Source organism: Xenopus laevis, chromosome 3L (genome assembly GCF_017654675.1).
Source record: "Xenopus laevis strain J_2021 chromosome 3L, Xenopus_laevis_v10.1, whole genome shotgun sequence".
In the NCBI taxonomy this organism is placed as follows: Eukaryota; Metazoa; Chordata; class Amphibia; order Anura; family Pipidae; genus Xenopus; species Xenopus laevis.
The window spans coordinates 114,218,389-114,239,864 of record NC_054375.1 but is presented as its reverse complement, the minus strand read 5'-3'; the positions used below and the strand labels follow the sequence as shown (position 1 = coordinate 114,239,864).

At 42.9% G+C, this 21,476-nt stretch overlaps 1 protein-coding gene across 1 annotated transcript; it reads right to left on the bottom strand.

Annotated features, from left to right (window-relative positions):
* Positions 1 to 1,652: 1,652 nt before the first annotated feature.
* Positions 1,653 to 21,199, bottom strand: idh2.L (isocitrate dehydrogenase 2 (NADP+), mitochondrial L homeolog). Its single transcript, XM_018253189.2, has 11 exons — positions 20,898 to 21,199; positions 14,661 to 14,752; positions 7,866 to 8,031; positions 6,788 to 6,948; positions 6,559 to 6,702; positions 6,327 to 6,463; positions 6,067 to 6,218; positions 4,106 to 4,218; positions 3,624 to 3,721; positions 2,958 to 3,053; positions 1,653 to 2,004 (listed from the first exon to the last, which is right to left on the bottom strand). The coding sequence occupies exons 1-11, from the start codon at positions 21,013 to 21,015 to the stop codon at positions 1,917 to 1,919; spliced, it is 1,365 nt and encodes a 454-aa protein (XP_018108678.1). The 5' UTR covers positions 21,016 to 21,199; the 3' UTR covers positions 1,653 to 1,916.
* Between the last annotated feature and the right edge of the window lie 277 nt (positions 21,200 to 21,476).

The window sequence follows — 21,476 nt, the reverse complement described above, 5'->3', positions numbered from 1 at the left end:
GTGGGGGGGACAGATCCAAGGTGTTACTCCAACGTGAAGCATTTTGGATACGTAAACTCAATACTGTAGCCCCTTTGGGCCTAAATGAGCATTGCTCTTATTTATGCTTTCTAGAGCAACGTTAAATGCCTGGTTTCAATGTTACAAACACCATATCCTAATATGTTTCAGTTTTTCTGCATATGTCTAAGTGTTGTGTACACATTTGCCACAATGTTTATTTGTCTCTCTGCTCTCTTGGTGCAGGTGTTTCCATAGTCACATGACCATGTGGGCGTGCACAAAGTGGTGAGTGTCATGTTTTTAGGTATTTAAGCACTGTTATTTTAATGTGAACAGGGTCTTGATAAAGGTCTTAGAGAATGACCGAAACGTTGGCCGGTTCCTGGTTTAAAATTATTTAATAAATTTGAAGTTTTATTGAAAAATCCTGGTGTGCACCTTTTTCTATGGATTATATATATATTATATATATATACATGCACTGCACTATAAAAGAACGATCTGCAGAGGGTGCTGTTGCCCACTTCACCTTCAGCTGTTGGTGGATATTAAACCTCAGAAGACAGGAGTCAAATATTTATATTCCCCCCAATATACTAGTATTATTCAATTTACAGTCGGCTGTTTAAAAACCTACAGCAACCCTTGCTGACATCAGGGCAGAGCTTCCAGACACTTCCAACTATACCCAGGGCTGGTGCAGCACACACTTGCACATAACAGATGTAGAATATCCCAGGAAGTACTTTCTTTCAAAATGCCAGTTTGAGTATTGGATCAGCAAGCAGGGTTCAATGACCAGATCAATGTAATTATGCGGCTGTACGAACAACAAGTTCAATATACCAATTTACTGACAGAAATTCAGATATTTGTCTGCATGATGTGTCCATGGACAAGTGACCCCTCCACCTCTGCTTTTCTTCAAGTATAGATATGGGAGACTATCTAGAATGCTTGGTCCTGATGTTTTCCCTTTGTCTTTCATGAGCACCATGCCCCTGAACCAAATTTGCTTTTAGGTCACATACAATATTCTAAGCATGTAATTTACCTTCCAATTGTGCAGCAAAGTCTTACATAATAACTTGAGAGCCATTTTATATCTTATTGTACAATACATTGCTTAATGTTCCCCTAGACAACCAATAAAAATACCCATACAGGAACAGTTACCCGTGCCAAGGCGTGACTAAAATAATCAGACTAATTTTCATTTAGGATATTTAGCTGGACCAGAAGACTAACACAATCAACAGGTGCCCACATTTCAAAGTCTGAATTGCTATAAAGCCAACTTTTTCTGGAGAAGCCAGCTTTATTGGTTCATGTTTGGTCAGCTTAAGTCAATGAGCCCACCAAGCCTTCTTATAAAAACAGGCAGATCACTATTTAGAGGATTAAAAAAACCCAAAGCATGCCTACCCAACTAAAAACTTTTTTTTTTTAACCAGGTTCCGTATCGCATATCAGCCAATCAGCAGTTTACTGGTTTGAGTGCAATTAGATGGGTTTTCACTTTAACTTTACTCCATCCATGTGATGCCAATAAGGCTTGCTGCTGTGACAGTGTAAAAAAAAAAAAATCCTTTATGGTCAATACATTCACATTTTACACATACAAGAAAAGAAAAGTAGGGACAATACAATATCTTCCAATATTTATTTGCTGTACACGGCACCATCAAGGTAAGAGGTTGTTGATAAAATAATGGTGTGTTACAAAATTTCGGTCCAGCACTAAACACAGGCAACTCTAAGGACCAGTCCCATTCAGTTGCGGTTCTTTACGGTGTTTTAAAAATTCAACCAGCATTAAATGGGTAAAAAATGTTTTTGTGCCAAAGCTATTTTGGCTATTCCTATTTTGAATGGTTAAAAATGAGGTAAAAAAGGTAACAGGCTGCGGTTTGTTAATTCTTTCCAAGTGCTTTGTCGAGGTTGTTCTTAATGGCATCCAAAAAGTCTGTTGTGTTCACATAATGTTCATTAAGACGAACGCTGGTGAGAGAAAATAAAATGCTTTAATAAGGCAAACCTAGCAAGCTAAACTGGTCAGGCTGTATGTGTGCGGTTTACTATTTAAATCAAACAATGGTGGCAGCTACACTAAACAGAAAGCAGGGTCCATACTGTTGCACTATGCACTGGAACAAGTCATTTTGACCTGCCGATGTACTAGTTAAAGGACATGTAAATTGAACAGCCTCTTTGAAATCTTTAGATAACTGCCACTCTGGTTGATAAATGGTTAACAGTAAGGCTGCAGTGTCCCCTTAAACACTTAGAATTCCTCCTCCTACTCTTACCCACTACCTCAGAAATTTACTTTGGCTATTGGCCAATGAGCATGCTCAGTTCTTCTCAGCTCAGATTACTAAACACACCCTCTAGTCTAACAGCCAATGAAGAAACAGTATTGCTGGTTCCCATAGAAACTAGCGGTCTGATCCTATTTATTTATTCTCCTAAACACATCTCCTTTTGTGATGTGCGGGCCAGGAGGGTTCAGGTTGAGCTATTCTGCCTGCGACCTTAAGACTACCAGCTTTCAACTTCCTATTTAATAGATGAACACTTGCCCTGCCCCTTTTGTGCCGCCACAGGTTTATAAATGGAGGAGGGTGCGGGTTGAGGTTCTCTACCTGCACATACTCTCCTGAGCTCAGCTTAACCATTACAGTGGTTCAACCTCTGCAGAACTTTATCAAAGCATGTTGTGCCTGTGTAAGTATGCATTCTGCACTGCATGAACTTTACAGCATACATGTCCTGTTTGTAGATGTCATTGTTAATGATGATGTGTCAGAGGGAAAATGATCTAATGGAGGGGGTATATGCAGTACAAATGATGAGGCTTGGGTGGGGAAGATATGGCCAACTTGTATACACATGATAGGAAATTTAGGATTTACATGTTTGGAACCTTATAGACAGAAGCAAATAGAACTTACTTGTTCATGCCTCCGTGAATACAGCCAGCCAAGTCTTTTGTCATGATACCACTTTCAACTGTCTCCACGCAAACCTTTTCAAGTTTTAAAGCAAAGCTGGAAAAGTAAAGATTGCAAATTAGCACCAGTAGTTGAGAAAGTAAAGAGCAGCAGCTCCTGCAGTTTGGTTGGGCAGAATGTTGTAAGAGACACTGGGTATTGTCAACTGGCAAAGAAACCAGTCATGGCCTACTATTGCCCTGGGCAGATTTCAGACAGAGAATGCACATGTGTTTCTGCCCAAAACCCACCTGTAAGTGCAGCAAAAAACAGATTCCATTCATGCATTTGTAGTACTGGTCATCTCTGCACGACAGACTGGGCATATGCAAACATCTGCTTGTTTAGCCAAATTTGGACTCCAAAGCAGTGGGCCAACTCAGTCCAACATGTTTTTCACTTACAGCTCAAATAGGGGTGTCTAAATGGTCAAGCTAAAGACAAATTTATCTGAAAAGAGATTATACTTCTGTACTACAAAGCCTGAGGTATCAATATGTAAGTGGTCATAACATAAACCAACTCATGATCAGAATTAAAGCTTAGCAATAAAAATGACTAATTTGTTACCATTATAGGTTTAAACATTTACTCCTCAGGAGTGTTATGGTAAAAACCAATACTTACTTTATTAGGTCCTGGTTTCCATCTAACTTGCCTCTGTGCTCCAAGCCTCTTGTCCAAGCAAAAATACTGGCAATTGGGTTAGTGCTTGTTGGCCTTCCCTAAAATGCAAGGTAAAGGGGAAACACAAAGTTAACAGAAACTACAGCAAAGATACAGGTTTCACATGAATGCCACCTGTGCCATTACTCAAGGATAATGTTTTCTGAAAAATGCAAATGAGGGAAAGGCATAAGTGTGTGGTTCAACTGAATTCTATGGTGACTGCCTTTGCTAAGGATGAATCTCATTTATCAAAAACAAGCTACTTTAGAACACTTTGAAGCAGTACAAAAACAGTTTAGAAAATTTGGTCAAATACAAAAATGTCTATGGGTTTAGCTGGCCTTGTCTGGAGAAGCACAGGCCATCAAGTCTTGCGCTGAGAAGTCACAACGGACTTGATTTGTCCCTTTAAGAAACCCTACAGCTGGGAAAACACTAACCTTTTGATGCTCCCTGTAATGGCGAGTGACTGTTCCATGAGCGGCTTCAGCTTCAATTGTCTTTCCATCTGGGCAAACCAGGACTGAGGTCATTAAACCAAGGGAACCAAAGCCTAAAGATGAAAGGTCGAGTTAATTGTGTGCAACAATAAGTGAAAAAAATAAAATATATAAATAAAAGTTTAAAGACCTTCCACAGTACTTCTTACAACATAACTAAAGGTCTAGCATAAACAATGAAACATTGCTGCAATATGCTAAACTTCAGTGGGTACATATACATCAGCATTTCAGCAACTGCAGCAAAAATGTAAGATCCTATGCAGTTTCACACAAGTGACAATTGTCCAATAATTCTGAAGGCTGTATGTGTGAATTTATGGGTTGATTCAAGTTTCTAAGTTTCATACAGCCTCATTTTGCTGTATGTGTTTGGATCTTAAAATATCTGTGTACTGTATAGCCCAGAAGGAAAACTAGCCTGCTTTTTCTATAGCAAAAAAACTCCATATAAAACAAACCAGATAGTTTCACATAGATAAGGCATCTTGCCTGCGGACAGTCCATTCTTATTGTAATTTATAAAATGTGTATTTACCAGGTTATCCTTAAAGGAATAATAATTAAGAAAATCCCTTTTAAGCACAAAAGCGATACGGACACGTTTCTATAAAAATTATAGGAACAGTATGAAGGAAATGCTGCATGGAATAGTTCCCCCCCCCCCCAGCAATTGCATGCAGCAGACTGGCTGAAACAGAACTGATCTTCCATATTGCTTCAGTGACGCAGGGCTGGGGGCAGAGCGATCCTTCCATAAGCTGAAGTCCTGTTTTCATTCCTAACAGCCTATGGAAGTATGATGCCACCCGCCCCCAGTCCAGATTCAATGAAGTGGTTGAGAAGATCATTTAGCAGTGTCGGAGGGGTGGGCGCCTTTGAGGGGAAATATTCTGGATGCAGCATTTAATTTTTTAAGCAAATACCCTTTGAAGACATTTGTCTAGGCCTACAAGGCCCATTAAAATAAGGTGAGAAACGACACCAACTATACAGCTCTCTGCGCTTGTTATTGTCAAAGCCAGAAGTCAATTCCTGCAGCGATTTCAGTAAAGATCAAGCATACACCCATCTACTATCTCTTTTTTGGCATAAACTACATTTAGGGTCAGGGAAGAAGCCTCAACTTAATTTGTGTCTCATCTGAGAGATAAAAATCTGACAAGAGTGAAGCATAATGCTAGCAAATGTCCAGTCATTGAAGACTGTACAGCAAACACTTGCACAAGGGCCAGGGAAGGCAATATGGCTATAGGACCCACCAAAATATGGCAACGCGTCTCCCCTCCTCGATGGATACACCAAACACAGACTGTATGGATTAGGATAACTTTACACTTTTGAAAAGGTGTTCCTTAAAGCATTTAAGAAACTATAGGGACACTGGTCAGATGCAGTGTTTAAAGGAGAGGCTAACACTAAGTAAGCTTTATCAGAAAGGTGTATAAAAATATACAAGTAAACCCTTAAAGTAATGTTGCTCCGAGTTCTCTGTCAAAAGGACCACCATATTTTTCTGTTGTGTAAACATGGGCTTCTGTATCAGACTTCCTGTTTTCATCTTAAACCTCCAGGGCTTGGGCATGCTCAGTTTGATTCTGTCACCTTGCTGTAATCTGAGCTCAAAGCTATGAGTGAGCAGGGAGAGACTCCGGCTGCAAGTGATGTTACACCAAGCTAATATGGCAGCTGCTATGCTAAACAAACTGAAAGTGTCTAGAGCTGTTTACTCAAGTACGGAAAAGCATTCTAAAGAAATGCTGTTCTAGCTTGCACTGTTGTGGCTAATCGATTGGCAATAAACTGCCTTGGTAGCTTGCCTTCTTATTTAAGCCAATTCGCTTATGATTAACAATGGCAGCTTTATTAAATGGTCTTGCTAGGAATGTGCACAAGCCTACCTTGAGCAAGAATATCTGACTGAACATCTCCATCATAGTTCTTGCAAGCCCAAACAAAGCCTCCAGAAGACTTCAGAACCTGTGCAACCATGTCGTCAATTAATCTGTGTTCATACCAAATCTTCACTTTGTCAAACTCTGGCTTGTAATGCCTATTAAGAGAAATGGTGGGTTATTCGTGCAGCTCAAACAATTTTGGGAAGAAAAATATATAAATAAATCCATACTGATGGCTCTAAAATCAAAAGCCGAGAACATACTTTTCAAAGATGTCCTGGAAGATGTCCTTGAACCTGCCATCATAAGCTTTCAAAATGGTGTTCTTTGTGCTCATATACAGGGGCCATTTCTTCTGAATGGCATACTGAAAGCAGCTGTGTGCAAACCCAGAGATTGACTACGAAAAAAAAAAATAAAGCCAAATTTAACAATTTCTAAAAAGCTTGCTAATTTAGTGCATTTGGATAGGATTGGGATCATATTGTAAGATACCTCATCTGTGTTGTACATGCCCATGCCGACACCTCCAGCAGGAAACTTAAACACTTCCCATTCCTTTGCGGCAGTCCCATTTGATGGAGTGAAGACCATCTTGAAAGTTCCAGCCTGATCAACCACAAAGTCTGTAGCTTTGTACTGAAACACATACAAAACATAAGACATGTATGCAATAATACAGTGGGGGGAAAATTTGTTTTAACTTTATAAAACATAAGCTAACCTGGTCTCCGAAGGCATGTCTGCCAATGGTAATGGCTTGTGTCCAACCAGGTACTAGACGAGGAATATTCTTGCAAATAATTGGCTCACGGAATACTGTTCCGCCCAAGATGTTCCTGACTGTACCATTGGGACTCTTCCACATCTTTTTTAGCTTAAATTCTAGAAGGGAAATATAAAGGGTTTTAGCCTTTCAATTAGGTCATACATTTTTAGTAGGAAAGCTTTGGATTTTTGATAAGCCACTTGCGTTTGCATAGGAAAGCAAGCAACGCCAACTATACTACCATGTGCCAGTAGCTTTAACAGTAATTAGCAAGCAACTGAAATAGATTAAAAGGGGAACATTACACAATAGCTTCATCATACAGGAAAAACTTTCTAAATACAATTAAAAAAATCTGTATTGTTTATGAAATAATGAAGTTCATCCTCACTATGCCTCTCCGCATCAGTTTCTTTTCATTCACTCTACATGCAGCAGTTCGGTGACAGTTAGATCCAATACAGCTTATAGGGGGGCTCCCTTTCCTAACAGATGTATTACAGTTCACTTAAACAACTGATTCCAGTTCAAACAAAATAACTGCCTTTTACATAAGATTTTTAATAGGGTGAGCTCCAATACATCTAGGCAAGAGGAGCCCCCCTATAAGAGATATTAGATTATTCATCAACACCCAACTCCTGAATGAAGACAGCATGAGGAGAAAGATGCAGAAAGGGATAGTGAGGATAAACTATTACTTCAGCAACAATGCAGGATTTTTAATGGACTATTTATAAAAAATAAAAAAAGGTTCCTTATTTCAGTAGGGCTAAGCTTATATTAAATTTTCATTTTCGAGATAGCTCCCCTTTAAGAAGGCAAAGGAAAAAAACTAAAAAATTTCCCATGTATGAAAGGGAGACATTTACCAAATTGACATTTTGGTGTGATGTGATCACTTCAATACTGATACTGGTGTGTACTGAGTCAGTGAATTATGTTCACAGAAATGTACTCTAAAAAACAACGCAAATTATTTTAAATAGCTCCCAGAATTGTTCATAGACAGACAGCTTTTTTTGGGCCATACCTTCAACTCTTGCCTCATCAGGTGTAATAGTGGCACATTTCACTGCAACATTGTATTTCAGAGTTGCCAGTGCAGAGTCAATGGTGACCTGGTCATCTGTTTGGTCACGGTATGGAAGACCAAGATCAAAGTATTTCAGCTCAACATCTACATTGGACAGGATCAACTGAAGAAAAAAAAAAGAAACATGTTATAAGGGGAACAGTTTATTTAATCATACACCTTAAAAGTATTTAATCATTACTTTTTCAAACATTTTTAGTTTTAGAAAAAAATGCTTTATATGCTTGCTCAACCTAAAGCTGTATTCTGCTGCAAACAATTCAGCCATGCTGGCTGTCAGTAGGGCACTGCAATTCAAAGTGGAATTCAAAAGCAAACAAAGCAGCTCTAAGGTAGATCCTTAAAGAGATACGGTCATGGGAAAACATGTTTTTTTCCAAAACGCATTATTTATTATTGCTGATCCAGCAGAATTCTGCACTGAAATCCATTTTAAAAAGAGCAAACAGATTTGTTTTTTTTCAATTTTGAAATCTAACATGGGGCTAGACATATTATCAATTTCCCAGCTGCCCTAGTCATGTGACTTGTGCTCGGATAAACTTTAAACACTTTACTGCAAGTTGGAGTGATATCACCCCCCCCCCAGCAGTCTAACAGAACAATGGGAAGTTAACGAGATAGCAGCTCCCTCACTAGATAACCGCTCCCTGGAAGATCTAAGAATAGCACTCAATAGTAAAAGCCAAGTCCCACTGAGACTAATTCAGTTACATTAAGTAGGAAAAATAACAGCCTGCCAGAAAGTAGTTCCATCTTCAAGTGCAGGCACAAGTCACATGACTGGGGCAGCTGGAAAATTGACATGTCTAGCCCCATGTCAGATTTCAAAATTGACTATAAAAAAATATTACTATTACTTTGAAAGGGCATCAGAGAAATAAAGTAGATACCTTAACCGACAATTCGCATCGTGTTAACATATGTTGCCTGTGTTCATTTGCAATTAAATGGAGTTTAAACATATTAAGGTGTATGCAATGTTCGGAATCAAATACATTCACTCTTGGAGTAAAGATAACAGGATTTTTGATACTCACCGTTAAATCCTTTTCTCTGTAGTCGATAGGGGGACACAGGGACTCTTGGGTTTAAGCTCCACCCTCCAGGAGGCAGGACACTAATAAATTAAATTTAAGGGGCGTGCCCAAATACTGGCTTAACCCCACACACTGTAACAATCCCTCAGTTGGTACCACAGAAACTGCTGAAAGGCAAACATATAAAAATAATCTCAACTTGCAGAACTGGTAAATCAGAAGAAACTTCTCCATAAGACCAACAGGGTCAATATTTCGCTCAGGGCGGGAAGCCCTGTGTCCCCCTATCGACTACAGAGAAAAGGATTTAACGGTGAGTATCAAAAATCCTGTTTTCTCTGTCGTCTAAAGGGGGACACAGGGACTCTTGGGGACTTAACAGAGCAGCCCCAGACAGCAGGGTGGGAGCGAAATTTGTTGAGGAATTGAAAGACACGTTACCGTACTACAGAGTGTAGTACTTTGCGGCCGAAGGCGGCTTCCGCTGAAGAAAACGTGTCCAGGTTGTAGAATTTAGTAAATGTATGCACCGAGGACCAAGTAGCTGCTCTGCAGATCTGGTCCAAAGATGCCGAGTTGCGCCACGCCCAGGAGGCACCAAGGATCTCGTGGAATGAGCTCGGATATTGATGGGAGGGGCTCGTTCCTTGGCTAGATAGGCTCGTCTGATGAGTTCTCTGATCCAACGTGCGATGGTAGTCTTAGAAGCTGCCATGCCCATCCGAGGTCCAGAAGGGATGACAAATAGGGCTTGAGAACGACGAAACGACTTGGAACGTTCAAGGTACCACCGAAGGGCTCTGACCACATCTAGACCATGAAGACGTCGTTCCTTGGCATTTTTAGGTTCCGGACAGAGAGATGGAACCACAATCTCTTGGTTCACGTGGAACGATGACACAACTTTAGGTAGAAAGGAAGGGACTGTCCTCAGTACTGCCTTGTCCTTGTGGAAAACTAGCAAGGAAGGATCACACGATAGGGCACTGAGTTCTGAGACCCGTCGTGCAGAAGAGATGGCTACTAGAAAGACCACTTTCGAAGTAAGCAACTGTTCAGAAATGGTTCCCAGAGGTGCGAAGGGAGGATCGAGGAGAGCCTCCAAAACCAGATTGAGATCCCATCCAGGTATCCGTGACCGAAGAGGAGGGACAATGCGTGCTACTCCCTGTAGAAAGGTGCGGATAGAGTCGTTAATTGCGAGACGAGTCTGAAGCAGGACGGAAAGGGCAGAAACTTGAACCTTCAGGGAACTGAGTTTAAGGCCCAGATGAAGACCATTCTGCAAGAAGGACAGGATTCTGGGAATGTCGCAATCCAGATAGGGAAAATCCTTCTCCTTGCACCAGTTCCAGTAGGTGCGCCACACCCTATGGTAAGCTTTAGATGATGTGGCTTTGCGTGACTTCAGCATGGTGGTGATGACGTCTTCTGCTATGCCCTTTCGTCTCCAAATGGCCGTCTCAACAGCCATCCCGTCAAAGCGAACAGGCCCGGGTTGTGATGAACTATGGGGCCTTGCTGAAGAAGGTCGTTCCTGGATGGAAGGCGAACTGGTTGCGCTATGGACATTTCTTGAAGGTCCGAGAACCACGTTCTCCTGGGCCAATACGGAGCTATCACGATGACTGTTGTCTGTGAGAGCTTGATCTTCTTCAGAACCCGAGGCAGCATGGGAAACGGAGGGAAAACGTAGGCTAGGTCGAACCGCCAAACTTGTGTCATGGCATCCACTCCCATCGCCGTCGGGTCCCGGTAGCGAGAGAAGAAGGCTGGCACTTTGCGATTGGTTCTGGACGCCATGAGATCGACTTGAGGATGTCCCCACCTTTTTACCAAGTCTGCAAACACTTCTGGGTGAAGCTCCCATTCTCCCGGATCCAGCTGGTTCCGACTGAGGAAATCTGCTTGCGTGTTGGCTACCCCTGGGATGTGGATGGCGGACAACCTCACCGTGCTGAGTTCCGCCCAGGTTAGGATTTGCTCCACTTCCGCTAGAGATGCCGTGCTTCGAGTTCCTCCTTGTCTGTTGATGTACGCGACCGTGGTCGAATTGTCGCTTTGTACTCGGACCGACTTGTTTGTGAGTAGGGAGGACCAATGTCTGAGGGCTAGTTTGACCGCCCGCAGTTCGAGGATGTTTATGTGGAGTCTTGTTTCTTGTGGAGACCAAGGACCTTGCACCGACAGGTTGTTCCAGGTTGCTCCCCATCCTAGAAGACTTGCATCCGTTGTTATCACGGTCCAGTCTGGAGTTGCCCAGGACTGTCCCCTGGCTAAGTTTTGGTGATTCAGCCACCAGAGAAGCGATTCTCTTGTTGAGCGTTGCAGAGAAATCCGCTGGGACAGGGGACCGCCTTTCCAGCCTGACAGAATGTTGTTCTGTAGAGGTCTCAGATGTATTTGAGCAAAGGGTACCGCTTCGATGGAGGATACCATCAGACCCAGAACCCGCATCGCGAGATGTACAGTGGGGTGCTAACTGCAAAGGAGGAGATTGACTTGTTCTCGTATCTTCCTCTGCTTGTCCTGAGGTAATGACACCCGTTGGGTTACTGTGTTGAAATGAAGGCCCAGGAACAGCATCTGGTGACTGGGAATCAAACTGGACTTGTTCCAGTTGATGGACCACCCGAAACTCTGAAGAAGTGAAATTGCTTGTTGAAGGTCCCTCTTGCTCTTCTCTGGAGTTCTGGCCTTCAGCAGCAGGTCGTCCAGGTATGGAGTGACCGAGATCCCTTGAAGCCGTAGTGTTGCCGCTGTCACTGCCATGAGTTTGGTGAACACCCTGGGGGCAGAGGACAGACCAAAGGGCAGTGCCACAAATTGGTAGTGGAGATTCCTGTATGCGAATCTGAGGAAACGGTGGTGGGGAAGCCATATGGGTACGTGGAGATACGCATCCCTGATGTCTAAGGACATCATCAGTTGACCCGGTTCCATTCCTCGAATGACTGAGCGTAGAGTCTCCATCTTGAACCGTACTGACCGTATGTGTTTGTTGAGGTATTTGAGGTCTAGTACAGGTCGGAAGGAGCCGTCCTTCTTCGGAACAAGGAACAGATTGGAGTAAAATCCGCAAAATGTTTCTGACGAGGGAACCGGAATGATAACTCCGTTGTGTTCCATGCTTGCGATGCAATCCAAGAAGGCCCGGGCCTTGGTGGGATTGGACGGAACCCTGGACATAAGGAATTTTCTGGGAGGGGGAGATGCGAAATCCAGGTGATAGCCTTCTGAAATAATTTCGTTTACCCAAGCGTCTGACGAATGTATGTTCCACACCTCCCGGAATCTTAGCAATCTTCCCCCTAATGGTTGCTGAGACCCCGGAGGGGATGACCCGTCAGCCTGAAGTGGATTTGTCAGCTGATGACTTGTTGTGGAACTTGTTGTTCTTCCATGGCGGACGTCCCTTATCGTTTGGTTTGGAGCGAAAGTGGGAACGTTGGGGAGGACTGTTTCGTCTGGAAAACCGTCCACTGTGGCCACGAAAAAACTTCCCTCTCCTGGAAGAGGGTGAGGGTCTTGCTTTGTTCTGGGGAAGGAAGGTACTTTTCCCCCCGGTGGCCTGTGAAATAATCTTTTCAAGTTCTTCACCAAATAGTCGTTGTCCCTTGAAGGGGAGTGATGTGAGGGACTTCTTGGAACTGACATCCGCTGACCAATTCTTTAGCCAGAGGGTTCTGCGGGCTGCGACAGACAGCGCTGAAGTGCGTGCGGTAATCTGTGCTGTGTCCAGATTGGCGTCGCATAGATAGGCTGCCGCTTCCGTGAGGGACTGTGCGGAAGACAGAAGGTCTGTTCTGGGAACACCCTCTTGAATGTCCGCCACGAGAGATTCTGCCCATGCTTGAATGGCCCTAGCCACCCAAGCGGAAGCAAGTGCTGGTCGTAGGGTCGACCCAGCCGATGAGTAGACTGCCCTTAGGAATCCTTCTAGACGTCTGTCAGATGGGTCTTTGAAGGCTGCGGCATCCGTGACTGGTAAGGCTGTGGATTTGGAGAGCCTCGAAACTGGGGCATCCACTGTTGGAGGCATGGACCATTTTCCACCAAATCCTTGGGAAAAGGGTAAGATTTCGAGAATTTCCGTGTAGCTTGAAACTTTCGCTCCGGCGAATTCCATTCCTCATGTATTATGTTGAGGAGTTGTTCATGCGATGGGAAGCATACCGAGGATTTGTGCTTCCTCTTGAACAGGTTAGTCGACGAAGTTTGTTGATCTGGTGTCGATGTGATTTTTAGGACCTCCATCACCCCCTTGATGATAGCATCTACGTCGTGAGGGAGTTCCTTGTTCTTAGCTTCTTCCTCATGTTCCTCTTCTGCTTCTGAGGAGACATCAGATGGCAGCAGTTCACCCTCTGAATGATAATCGTCCTCTCCAGCCGAAGAGACGTCAGAAGGGGAATGAGTGTCAGTGTCCCCCTTGGGACTGGGAAGCCTTTTACGCTTTCCGCCAGTTTTGTGGCTCAGCTTGGCAAGGGCTTTGCCCAAGTTACTAGCAATAGATGGTAAGCCCTGCAGGGATGCTAGGGACTGCGAAAGCTGAAGGGCCCAGAGGGGAGCAGGGGGGTCTGAAGATGTGCCTGCCACCTCATCAGGAGCAGTAGAATCTTGTGTTGGGTCCCCAGATTCAGGGATCATTGGGATGGCCCCTTGGGTGGGTGCGGGCCCCTGCCCCTTTGAACAAGATCTGCAGAGCGGATCAGCCTGGCCCCCAGGGATCTTAAGCTGGCAGGATTTACAGGTAAAATAAGTCACCTGTGCTGCTGGTGCTCTCCCCCCAGCCCTGAGGAAAAGTCCCCCTGACTTACCCTCTGCCATGTGAGCAGTATCTAAGGTACCTGATGAGAAATGGTGACAGGGGAAGGTGCCTTCTAAAGGAAGTGCTGAAAGGCTGAGCCCAAGCCTGCTGCCTGCAGGGAGATGCAAAAATCCCCAAGAGAAAGCTGTCTCCGGTATCTCTGTTGCCTTGGAGCAGGGTAAGATTACTGGCGTGTGCAGGAAGCAGGAGTGCGCCGTCTAAATGAGCCAAGGTGGCGCCCAAATCTTCCCCGCTTGCTGGCGCCTCCTCCTGCAGTTCGCGCCGGAAAAACAAAATGGCCGCTGGAACGCATCAGCGCGATGCGTTCCACTGCGCAGTTGGAACGCGCGTGTATTGCCTGAACACACGGAGACAGTTTAGGCGGAGGTAGGGACTGCAGCATGGGCTGGGGTGGGCTGAGAGAGGGGAGAGCAACCCGTGAAGGAGTACGATAAGGGCTCCTACTCACATATGGCTCCTCACCGGTCAGAACATCTGCTGTCCCCAGCGGGTGGCAGGAATTATCTGTACAGGTCGGATATAGCCGAGATGGCTAGGGAAATGACCCCGGTGAGGCATCCCTCGAGGGAGGTTTCACTCCAAGGAACAGGCAGTCCTGCCCTGGTGATCCCCCATGAAGATGTCTGTCTTGACGACGGAGTCCATCCTCCTTGAAGCAGGACACTTAAAAACTGAGGGATTGTTACAGTGTGTGGGGTTAAGCCAGTATTTGGGCACGCCCCTTAAATTTAATTTATTAGTGTCCTGCCTCCTGGAGGGTGGAGCTTAAACCCAAGAGTCCCTGTGTCCCCCTTTAGACGACAGAGAAAATCATTTTCTGGATGCTAACCACATTCTGCAACTACAGAAATGGAATGTTACCTTCTCCTTTATAAATTCCCAGATGATACGGGTCATCTCATCACCATCCATCTCCACAACTGGATTGGCCACCTTGATACGTTTATCGGCATCTGTAGAAGCATTAACAGAGGAAGAGGTTTTTTTTCAGCATGTGCTAGATGAGAGGCTTAAGTGGATTGTTTTAACACGTTGGGGTTCTAGCCATCTTTTGCAGACCAACATTTGCTCCACAACTCATAACAGGGCTAGAGACTCAATTCAGATAAAACACTGCAATTGCCTTTTAAAATGTATCACGCAAGTATGGTGGGGAAAATGCAAACAAAACATGTACACAATAAGGGAGTGAACACTGTTTCCATCTCCACTTTGTTTGTGGCGACATTTGTTCCATTAATTACCCAGTTTGTTATTTTACCAACAAGCCATATGAACACAGAAAGCACCACTTGTGCATTTATTCTGTGTAGTCCTTATCCAGGTGCATTTATTCTGTGTAGTCCTTATCCAGGCCCTAGACCGTGATCATAATGCAGAGCGCTAACCAGTGTTGAGAATGCCAGTTACCTACAATAGCCCATAGCATTGCATTTTTAACATCAACATCAATAAGAGGGCTTCTGTACTTCAAGGTTGTAGGCTAAGTTATATTGTCAATACAATCCCAAGTGCAGCAGTTATTTGTGATCATGAAATTACTGCACAGCCAGCCAAAGTTTTACAATCTACAGAACTCATCAACTCATCTCTTTCTGATCAATACACCAAATCCAGTTCTACACACATGGCTCCATATACAATGCTGATAAGCAACGACTTCTGGTAGTTTGGCTGCTTGTGCAGAGGACACAGGAGGGCAAATATGCGAGATAAAAGTTTATTTATTTTTTGATTTTATTTTAGAAAGTCCTTTGGGGATGGATTTTTATGGCACACACTAAATGTGCAGCAAGTTCTGTATACAGTGGCTTGTTGCCTCTTAGCATAAATTATTTTGCATAGTTATGTTTGCATTACTAGGTTTCTCAGCACACTGCACTGACATCTTGCAGCCAATGGAAAACAAAAGTACAGTTCACTATTCACGGGGGGGGGGGGGAATTTCAGTTTTATTCAGTTTCTAATAAGGCATCCCTTTTTAAAGGCAGCTCTATTTTTGTTTGCAAACCTTCTGTGAAGCAAGCATGGAAAGTGCTATAGCAGCATGTAAAAGACTTTTCAGAGATATCCACTGTCCATTAAGCTAGTTCTACTACATTCCAAAATCCTGTGATAAGCTTAGCACAATATGTTTCACCTCTGGGTGAGCCGAACTGTGAATCTAAACAGGTTCAGTCCAGGCCAAGCAAGAGTAAAGCTGAATGTTCCGATTTTATCTTAGATAATAAGCCTACCAAGTACAGATTTAACATCTACATTATATACGACAATGTTCATACATTGCACTTCAAGTCATTGAAGCAAAATCATAAATCAGTCCCTTTCCTCGGCTGCAGCCATCAGGCTTTGAGATAAATAGCAGCTCATTATGCAGAGGCTTTACAGGGGACTGCCAATTTGATACTGCCTTATTCTGGTGTCTCCAATGAGCACATACCTGTAGTACAGGTATAGGACCCATTATCGAGAATGCTCAGGACCTGGGGTTTTCCAAATAACTGATCTTTCTGTAATTTGGATCTTCATTCCTTAAGTCTACTAGAAAATCTTGTAAACATTAAATAAACCCAATAGACTGGTTTTGCAATAAGGATTAATTAGATCTTAGTTTGGATCAAGTACAAGATATGGTTTTATTATTATAGAGAAAAAAGAATTTAAAAAAAAAAAGGGGATTATTTTGAAAAGAGTCTCAATTCTGTAATTCGGAGTTTAAAACTATAAAAAGTAAAAATACTAACAAAAAGACCAATCCTATAACATACTAAAAGTTTAACTTTAATGTGAACACCACTTTATAAAGGCAATGACATTCTTATTCATGCAATATTTTGTATTTTTGGTTCAGCATATATCCCAAATTGGTATGGGATCAGGTATCAAGAAAGCTATTTCTTTATTCTCTAATTATAAAACAGTACCCTGTACTTCACCCCAGCTAAAATAGAATTCATCTTTATTGGAGTGAAAACAATCCTAATGGGTTTAATTCAGGTTTCAAATATATATATTTTTTAGCAGACTTGTATGGAGACCCATATTACAGAAAAATGCCTTATCCACAGGTCCTGAGCATTTTGGGAAACAGGTCCCATACCTGTATATGTAAATAAATACAAATAGGAAGGGGAGAGCATTACACTTAAAAATGTAAAATAAAGCCAGATCTCTTTACACAAGGATTTACAAATTAAGGGCAGGGAGTTATTTACTGTACATAGAGGAAATGTAGCAAACTGTTTCACTGTAGAAACAAGACACCCACCATAAGAGGCATTAAATCAGGCCCAGTCAATTAACATGATTTTTCCAAAGCTGACTTGACTTCTGTATGATCTCCAGAGTAAAATTTGCTTGACATTTAAGCCAAATGCCTGTTTTCCTCTGTAAAGAGACCAACTGCATACTGGGGGGTCACTGAACGTTATGATACAGTAGCTTCACTTGTGCAGTGATAAACAGTCTCTGAATACTAGTTGACTACTAGGCCACAACCTTGCTTTGTGCCGAGGAAGCTCTGAAGGTCAAACAGATACAGTGTCAAGCTGCTCATGAGATTAGAGAACATGCAACTGTTCACTGTTTGGAAAGCGATAGAAACAAGTCTGTTGATAATCATTAACCTGCTTTATCAACATTCTACAACACAGGGTATAGGAATTCCACCAGTAAAGTGTTCTATAGCTATGGACTTACTGGGGTTTGTTAACGCCTTAAAGGGGTTGTTCACCTTTAAATAAACTTAGAATATCACTCTACATCACCTTTAAATACTGTAACAATTTGTTTTCACTTTTTTATTATTTGTGGTTTGAGTTATTTAGCTTTTTATTAAGCAGCTCTGCAGTTGCAATTTCAGGAATCTGGTTGCTAGTGTCCAAATTAACCTAGCAACCATGCATTGATTAGAATGAGGTCTTGAATATGAATAGGAGAGTGTCTGAATGGAAAAGAGTAATAAAAAGTAGCCACAATACATTTGTAGCCTTACAGAGCATTTGTTGGTTTTTTTTTTAGATGGGGCCTTATTTGAAAGCTGCAAAGAGTAAGGCAAAATTTTAAGCTACAAATAAGGACCAACTGAAAAGTTGGCCTAGAATTTGACATTCGATAACATACTAAACATAAACCATCCCTTTAAACATTAATTCTAAAACCAACCACTCTCCTTATCCTACTTAGGGAACGTCGAGGATAAATGCTCATTACATGTTAGTCTTGTCTCCAGGATTCCTGGGCTGTGCTATTTAAACTTCAAATACTTTCCATTTAACGTTAAGACACGTGTCCAGAGACTGCAACTGTCTGTTCAGTTAACTCTTGGTGGCCTTTCATATGTAACAGCAATTTCTTAAATATATTTTATATCTCTTTTCACAGGTCTAAATACTTGCTGTAAGAGAAGACACTTTCCCTAAACCAAGTCAAAGAAAATGATAAAGAAGCGATTTACCTTCTACAATGGAAGAACGCACAAGGGCAAGTTGGTTTTAATTCATATACATTTAGTTTATAGCCAAAAGGCAGTTTGTTTTTGGAGCACATGGCAGCTACTGAAGTATTTGGCATACTATATTCCCAGTCACGATAGAACTTACCGAGAAACAGATTCCAGGAGCTGCTATAAGCAGAAACTCTTTTACAGAAGAGAATTCCTACGCCATCCTTTGCATTTCTATTCAGGTCAAATTTAATGGACTCCATGGTTTAAAAAAAAAATACATGCTGGACTTCTATCTAGATCACATGGCGTAAAAGATTATGCACATTTCAGCATGACCCCAAGGATAAGTCCAATGGGCATAAATACTCAAGCTCCCCCCCCCCCCATTAGGTAGGAGAAGTGAATGTGCAAGCTGCTCGATCATTCTTAAGTATCATGCTGCAGTTCTTAAAGGAGAACTAAAGTAGGCTAGAAATGTTGTACATTATGTTTTAGGCTTCTGTACCAGCCCAAGGCAACCACAGCCCTTTAGCAGTAAAAATCTGTGCCTTCTACCAATGCCCAAGTAGCTCCCCATATTCTTTACTTCAGATTCACTGCACAAGCTCTGTGCTGCCATCACTTACCGAGCATAGGGACAGACAAGAACATGCACTATATTATATATAGACACACATACATATAACCCAATTTTCTGATTTGTGACAACCCCTAAGCATAGCTTCTTAACAGCTGTTCAAAGCACACTAAGCAGGCGTGTGTCACAGATGGGAAGCGCTAGTTCCAACTTTGAAAACATGGATCATTACTTCCATAGAAATGCTGAACCTTTAGGCTCATTCAGTTCAGTATATAAAATGTAATTTCTAACCATATTCACTTTAAAGCTGGCCATAGATGTTGAGATTTTTAAAAGATCCGATCCTCATCGTGAGACCACGATTTTTTTTTGGAACAATCTTACGAATTGACCATCAACTAAAAAAGACCAATTTGCCAGGAAAACAAAGGGGAGCTGCCTGCTTGGCCCTGCAAACAGATAGATTGCACTGGGACCGACAAAGATTTTGACTTGGCCGATCAATTTCCTGACAGATGTCGGCCGAAAAATCATTAAGATGTTCGATCGTTCGAATCCCACTAACCGCACCATAATTTCGAAGAATTGGTCAGACTTCCCTAAAATCGGTCGTTCGGCAAGAAGAATCGTCGTGTCTATGGGGAGCTTTAGGGTTTACTTCTTTAGATTCACTTTATGGTTACTGCTACTTTTAATTTATGCTCTGTTCAGGCCTCTCCTTTTCATATTCCACTCCTATACAAATCAGTGCATGGTTGCTATGGTAATTTGAGCCCTAGCAACCAGATATCTGAAATTGCAATCTGGAGAACTGTTGAACAGCTGGGAGCAATCCTCCAATGGATTATGGTGCATAGCCAGTCCAAGGCCAGAGTTCCAGAAGGCCCACCAGTTCCAATAATTAATTTCCATATGGCAATTGCCAGGATCAACAGACCTGGACTTCAGATTTCTATTTACATCAACACTATTTAAGGTTCAATATGATTGAAACCAAACAATCTTAATTTTAAATATGGTGTTAAAAGGGTTATCTTTCAGTTAACTTAGTATGACGCAGAGTGATATTAGTGATAATTTTTATTTGTGGTTTGTAATTTAGCTCTTTATTCAGAGGCTCTCCAGTATTCCATTTAAGCAATCTGGTTGCTAGGGTCAAAATGACCTTAGTAACCATGCATTGATTTGAATAAGAGTTGAATATGAACAGAAGAGGGAAAGATGGTGTCAGAAGAAAGCAGCAAAGAATTAAACTTAATAAATAAACTTAAACCAATTAAAAATAAATATTGGCTATTCTATAACATACTAAAAGTTAGCTCAAAGGTGAACCCCCACTTTAAGGCTATAGCAGAAGTTTACATGTGACCGGCTAGACTTAAGGAATGAATGGGAGTAAAGTGATACAGGACTAGCTCCATCTGCAGGGTCCATTACTACTGCCAGTAAGTGTGTAAGGACCAGTAAGCACCGCCCATTGGGCGTGGCCTTCCCACTTCCTAAATTGGTAATAGGACAAGTAAGGGCAAATGGGTGACCGTTCTGGGAGGGACATATCAGTTAAGCGTGATATTACGGGGGACAGAGCGATACAGGGTGACCTCTGCTAGTGACACATGAAGTATTAGAAATGAGCCTCCTGAAAGCTGGAGAAATCCTGTGGTTGCCAGTAAGGCCATTAGCCAGGAGGAGGCCCTAGTGACAAGAACAAAAGCCTGCGCTACGCGCACATGAATGAATGGGCTCCGGGGCAGATGAAGTCTCGGATAATCACAAAGAAACTAATCCTCTAACTCTCCTGCGCACAGTGAGCACAATTACTAAGCTATGCCGTTATCATTGCACGAATACGCGCGGCTTTCCTATTGAATCAAGGCCAGGTCCTGCGCTGCCGGGTCACACGTAACGGGTCAGGCGAGAGGCGATGGAGCGGAAGGTTACAAGCGATGGAGCGGAAGGTTACAAGCGATGGAGCGGAAGGTTACAACGCTCAGAGCAATCAGCTGACGCGCCGCAGAACACAAGAGCGTGCACGTGCTGCTGCAAGGGATTAGGTGGTGGTTGGACTTACAGTTGCGTTGTTGTTGCAGCTGCTGGCTGAGGGCCGGGGCGAGCACGCCAGGGTTCTTGCCCAAGGCGGTGGCGGATGCTCTGCAGATGGTGCTAACAGCTCGGAGGTAGCCTGCCATTCTTTCACGTTACTACTGAGAGCGAACGAGGCGGGAAGACAAATAGAGCAGAACCCCGGTGGGTGAGAGAAAGGAAGCTGTACGGATTTCCTCTTATGCTTCTCCTGCTAGATTCTTTCTCACCCTCGCGCCGCCCGGCTTGAAGAGCGCACACGTCAGCAACGCCGCTTTTTATATGGCGAGTGACGTCAGGCACAGTGCTGGTGGGAGGGGGTAGAGTGCGCGACGTGGGCGGGAATAGTAAGAGCCGGCGCGCGCTTGTCCTATTTTCTCCTTCATTCATTTCGATGCAATTGAAGGTGAACTGTGATGCGTGTTACTGCGCAGCCGCAGCACTTGTTCCCTGGCACCATGTTAGCGAGAAGATTGACTTACTCTGCCAGATCTTTGGGTCAACTTTTGAGACACGTAGGCCAGCTGCAATGAGCACGCCAGTGAAAATCCCAATTCTACCCAATTTA

What these genes read in the sequence shown, in the direction of transcription:
- idh2.L (XM_018253189.2), bottom strand. Translation starts at nt 21,015, where the DNA reads ATGGCAGGCTACCTCCGAGCTGTTAGCACCATCTGCAGAGCATCCGCC. An exon ending in TGATGAGGCAAGAGTTGAAG is followed by an intron (nt 6,949 to 7,865) that starts GTATGGCCCAAA and finishes TTTCCCTTCTAG; the next exon opens with AATTTAAGCTAAAAAAGATG. An exon ending in GTCAGATATTCTTGCTCAAG is followed by an intron (nt 4,219 to 6,066) that starts GTAGGCTTGTGC and finishes TTTCATCTTTAG; the next exon opens with GCTTTGGTTCCCTTGGTTTA.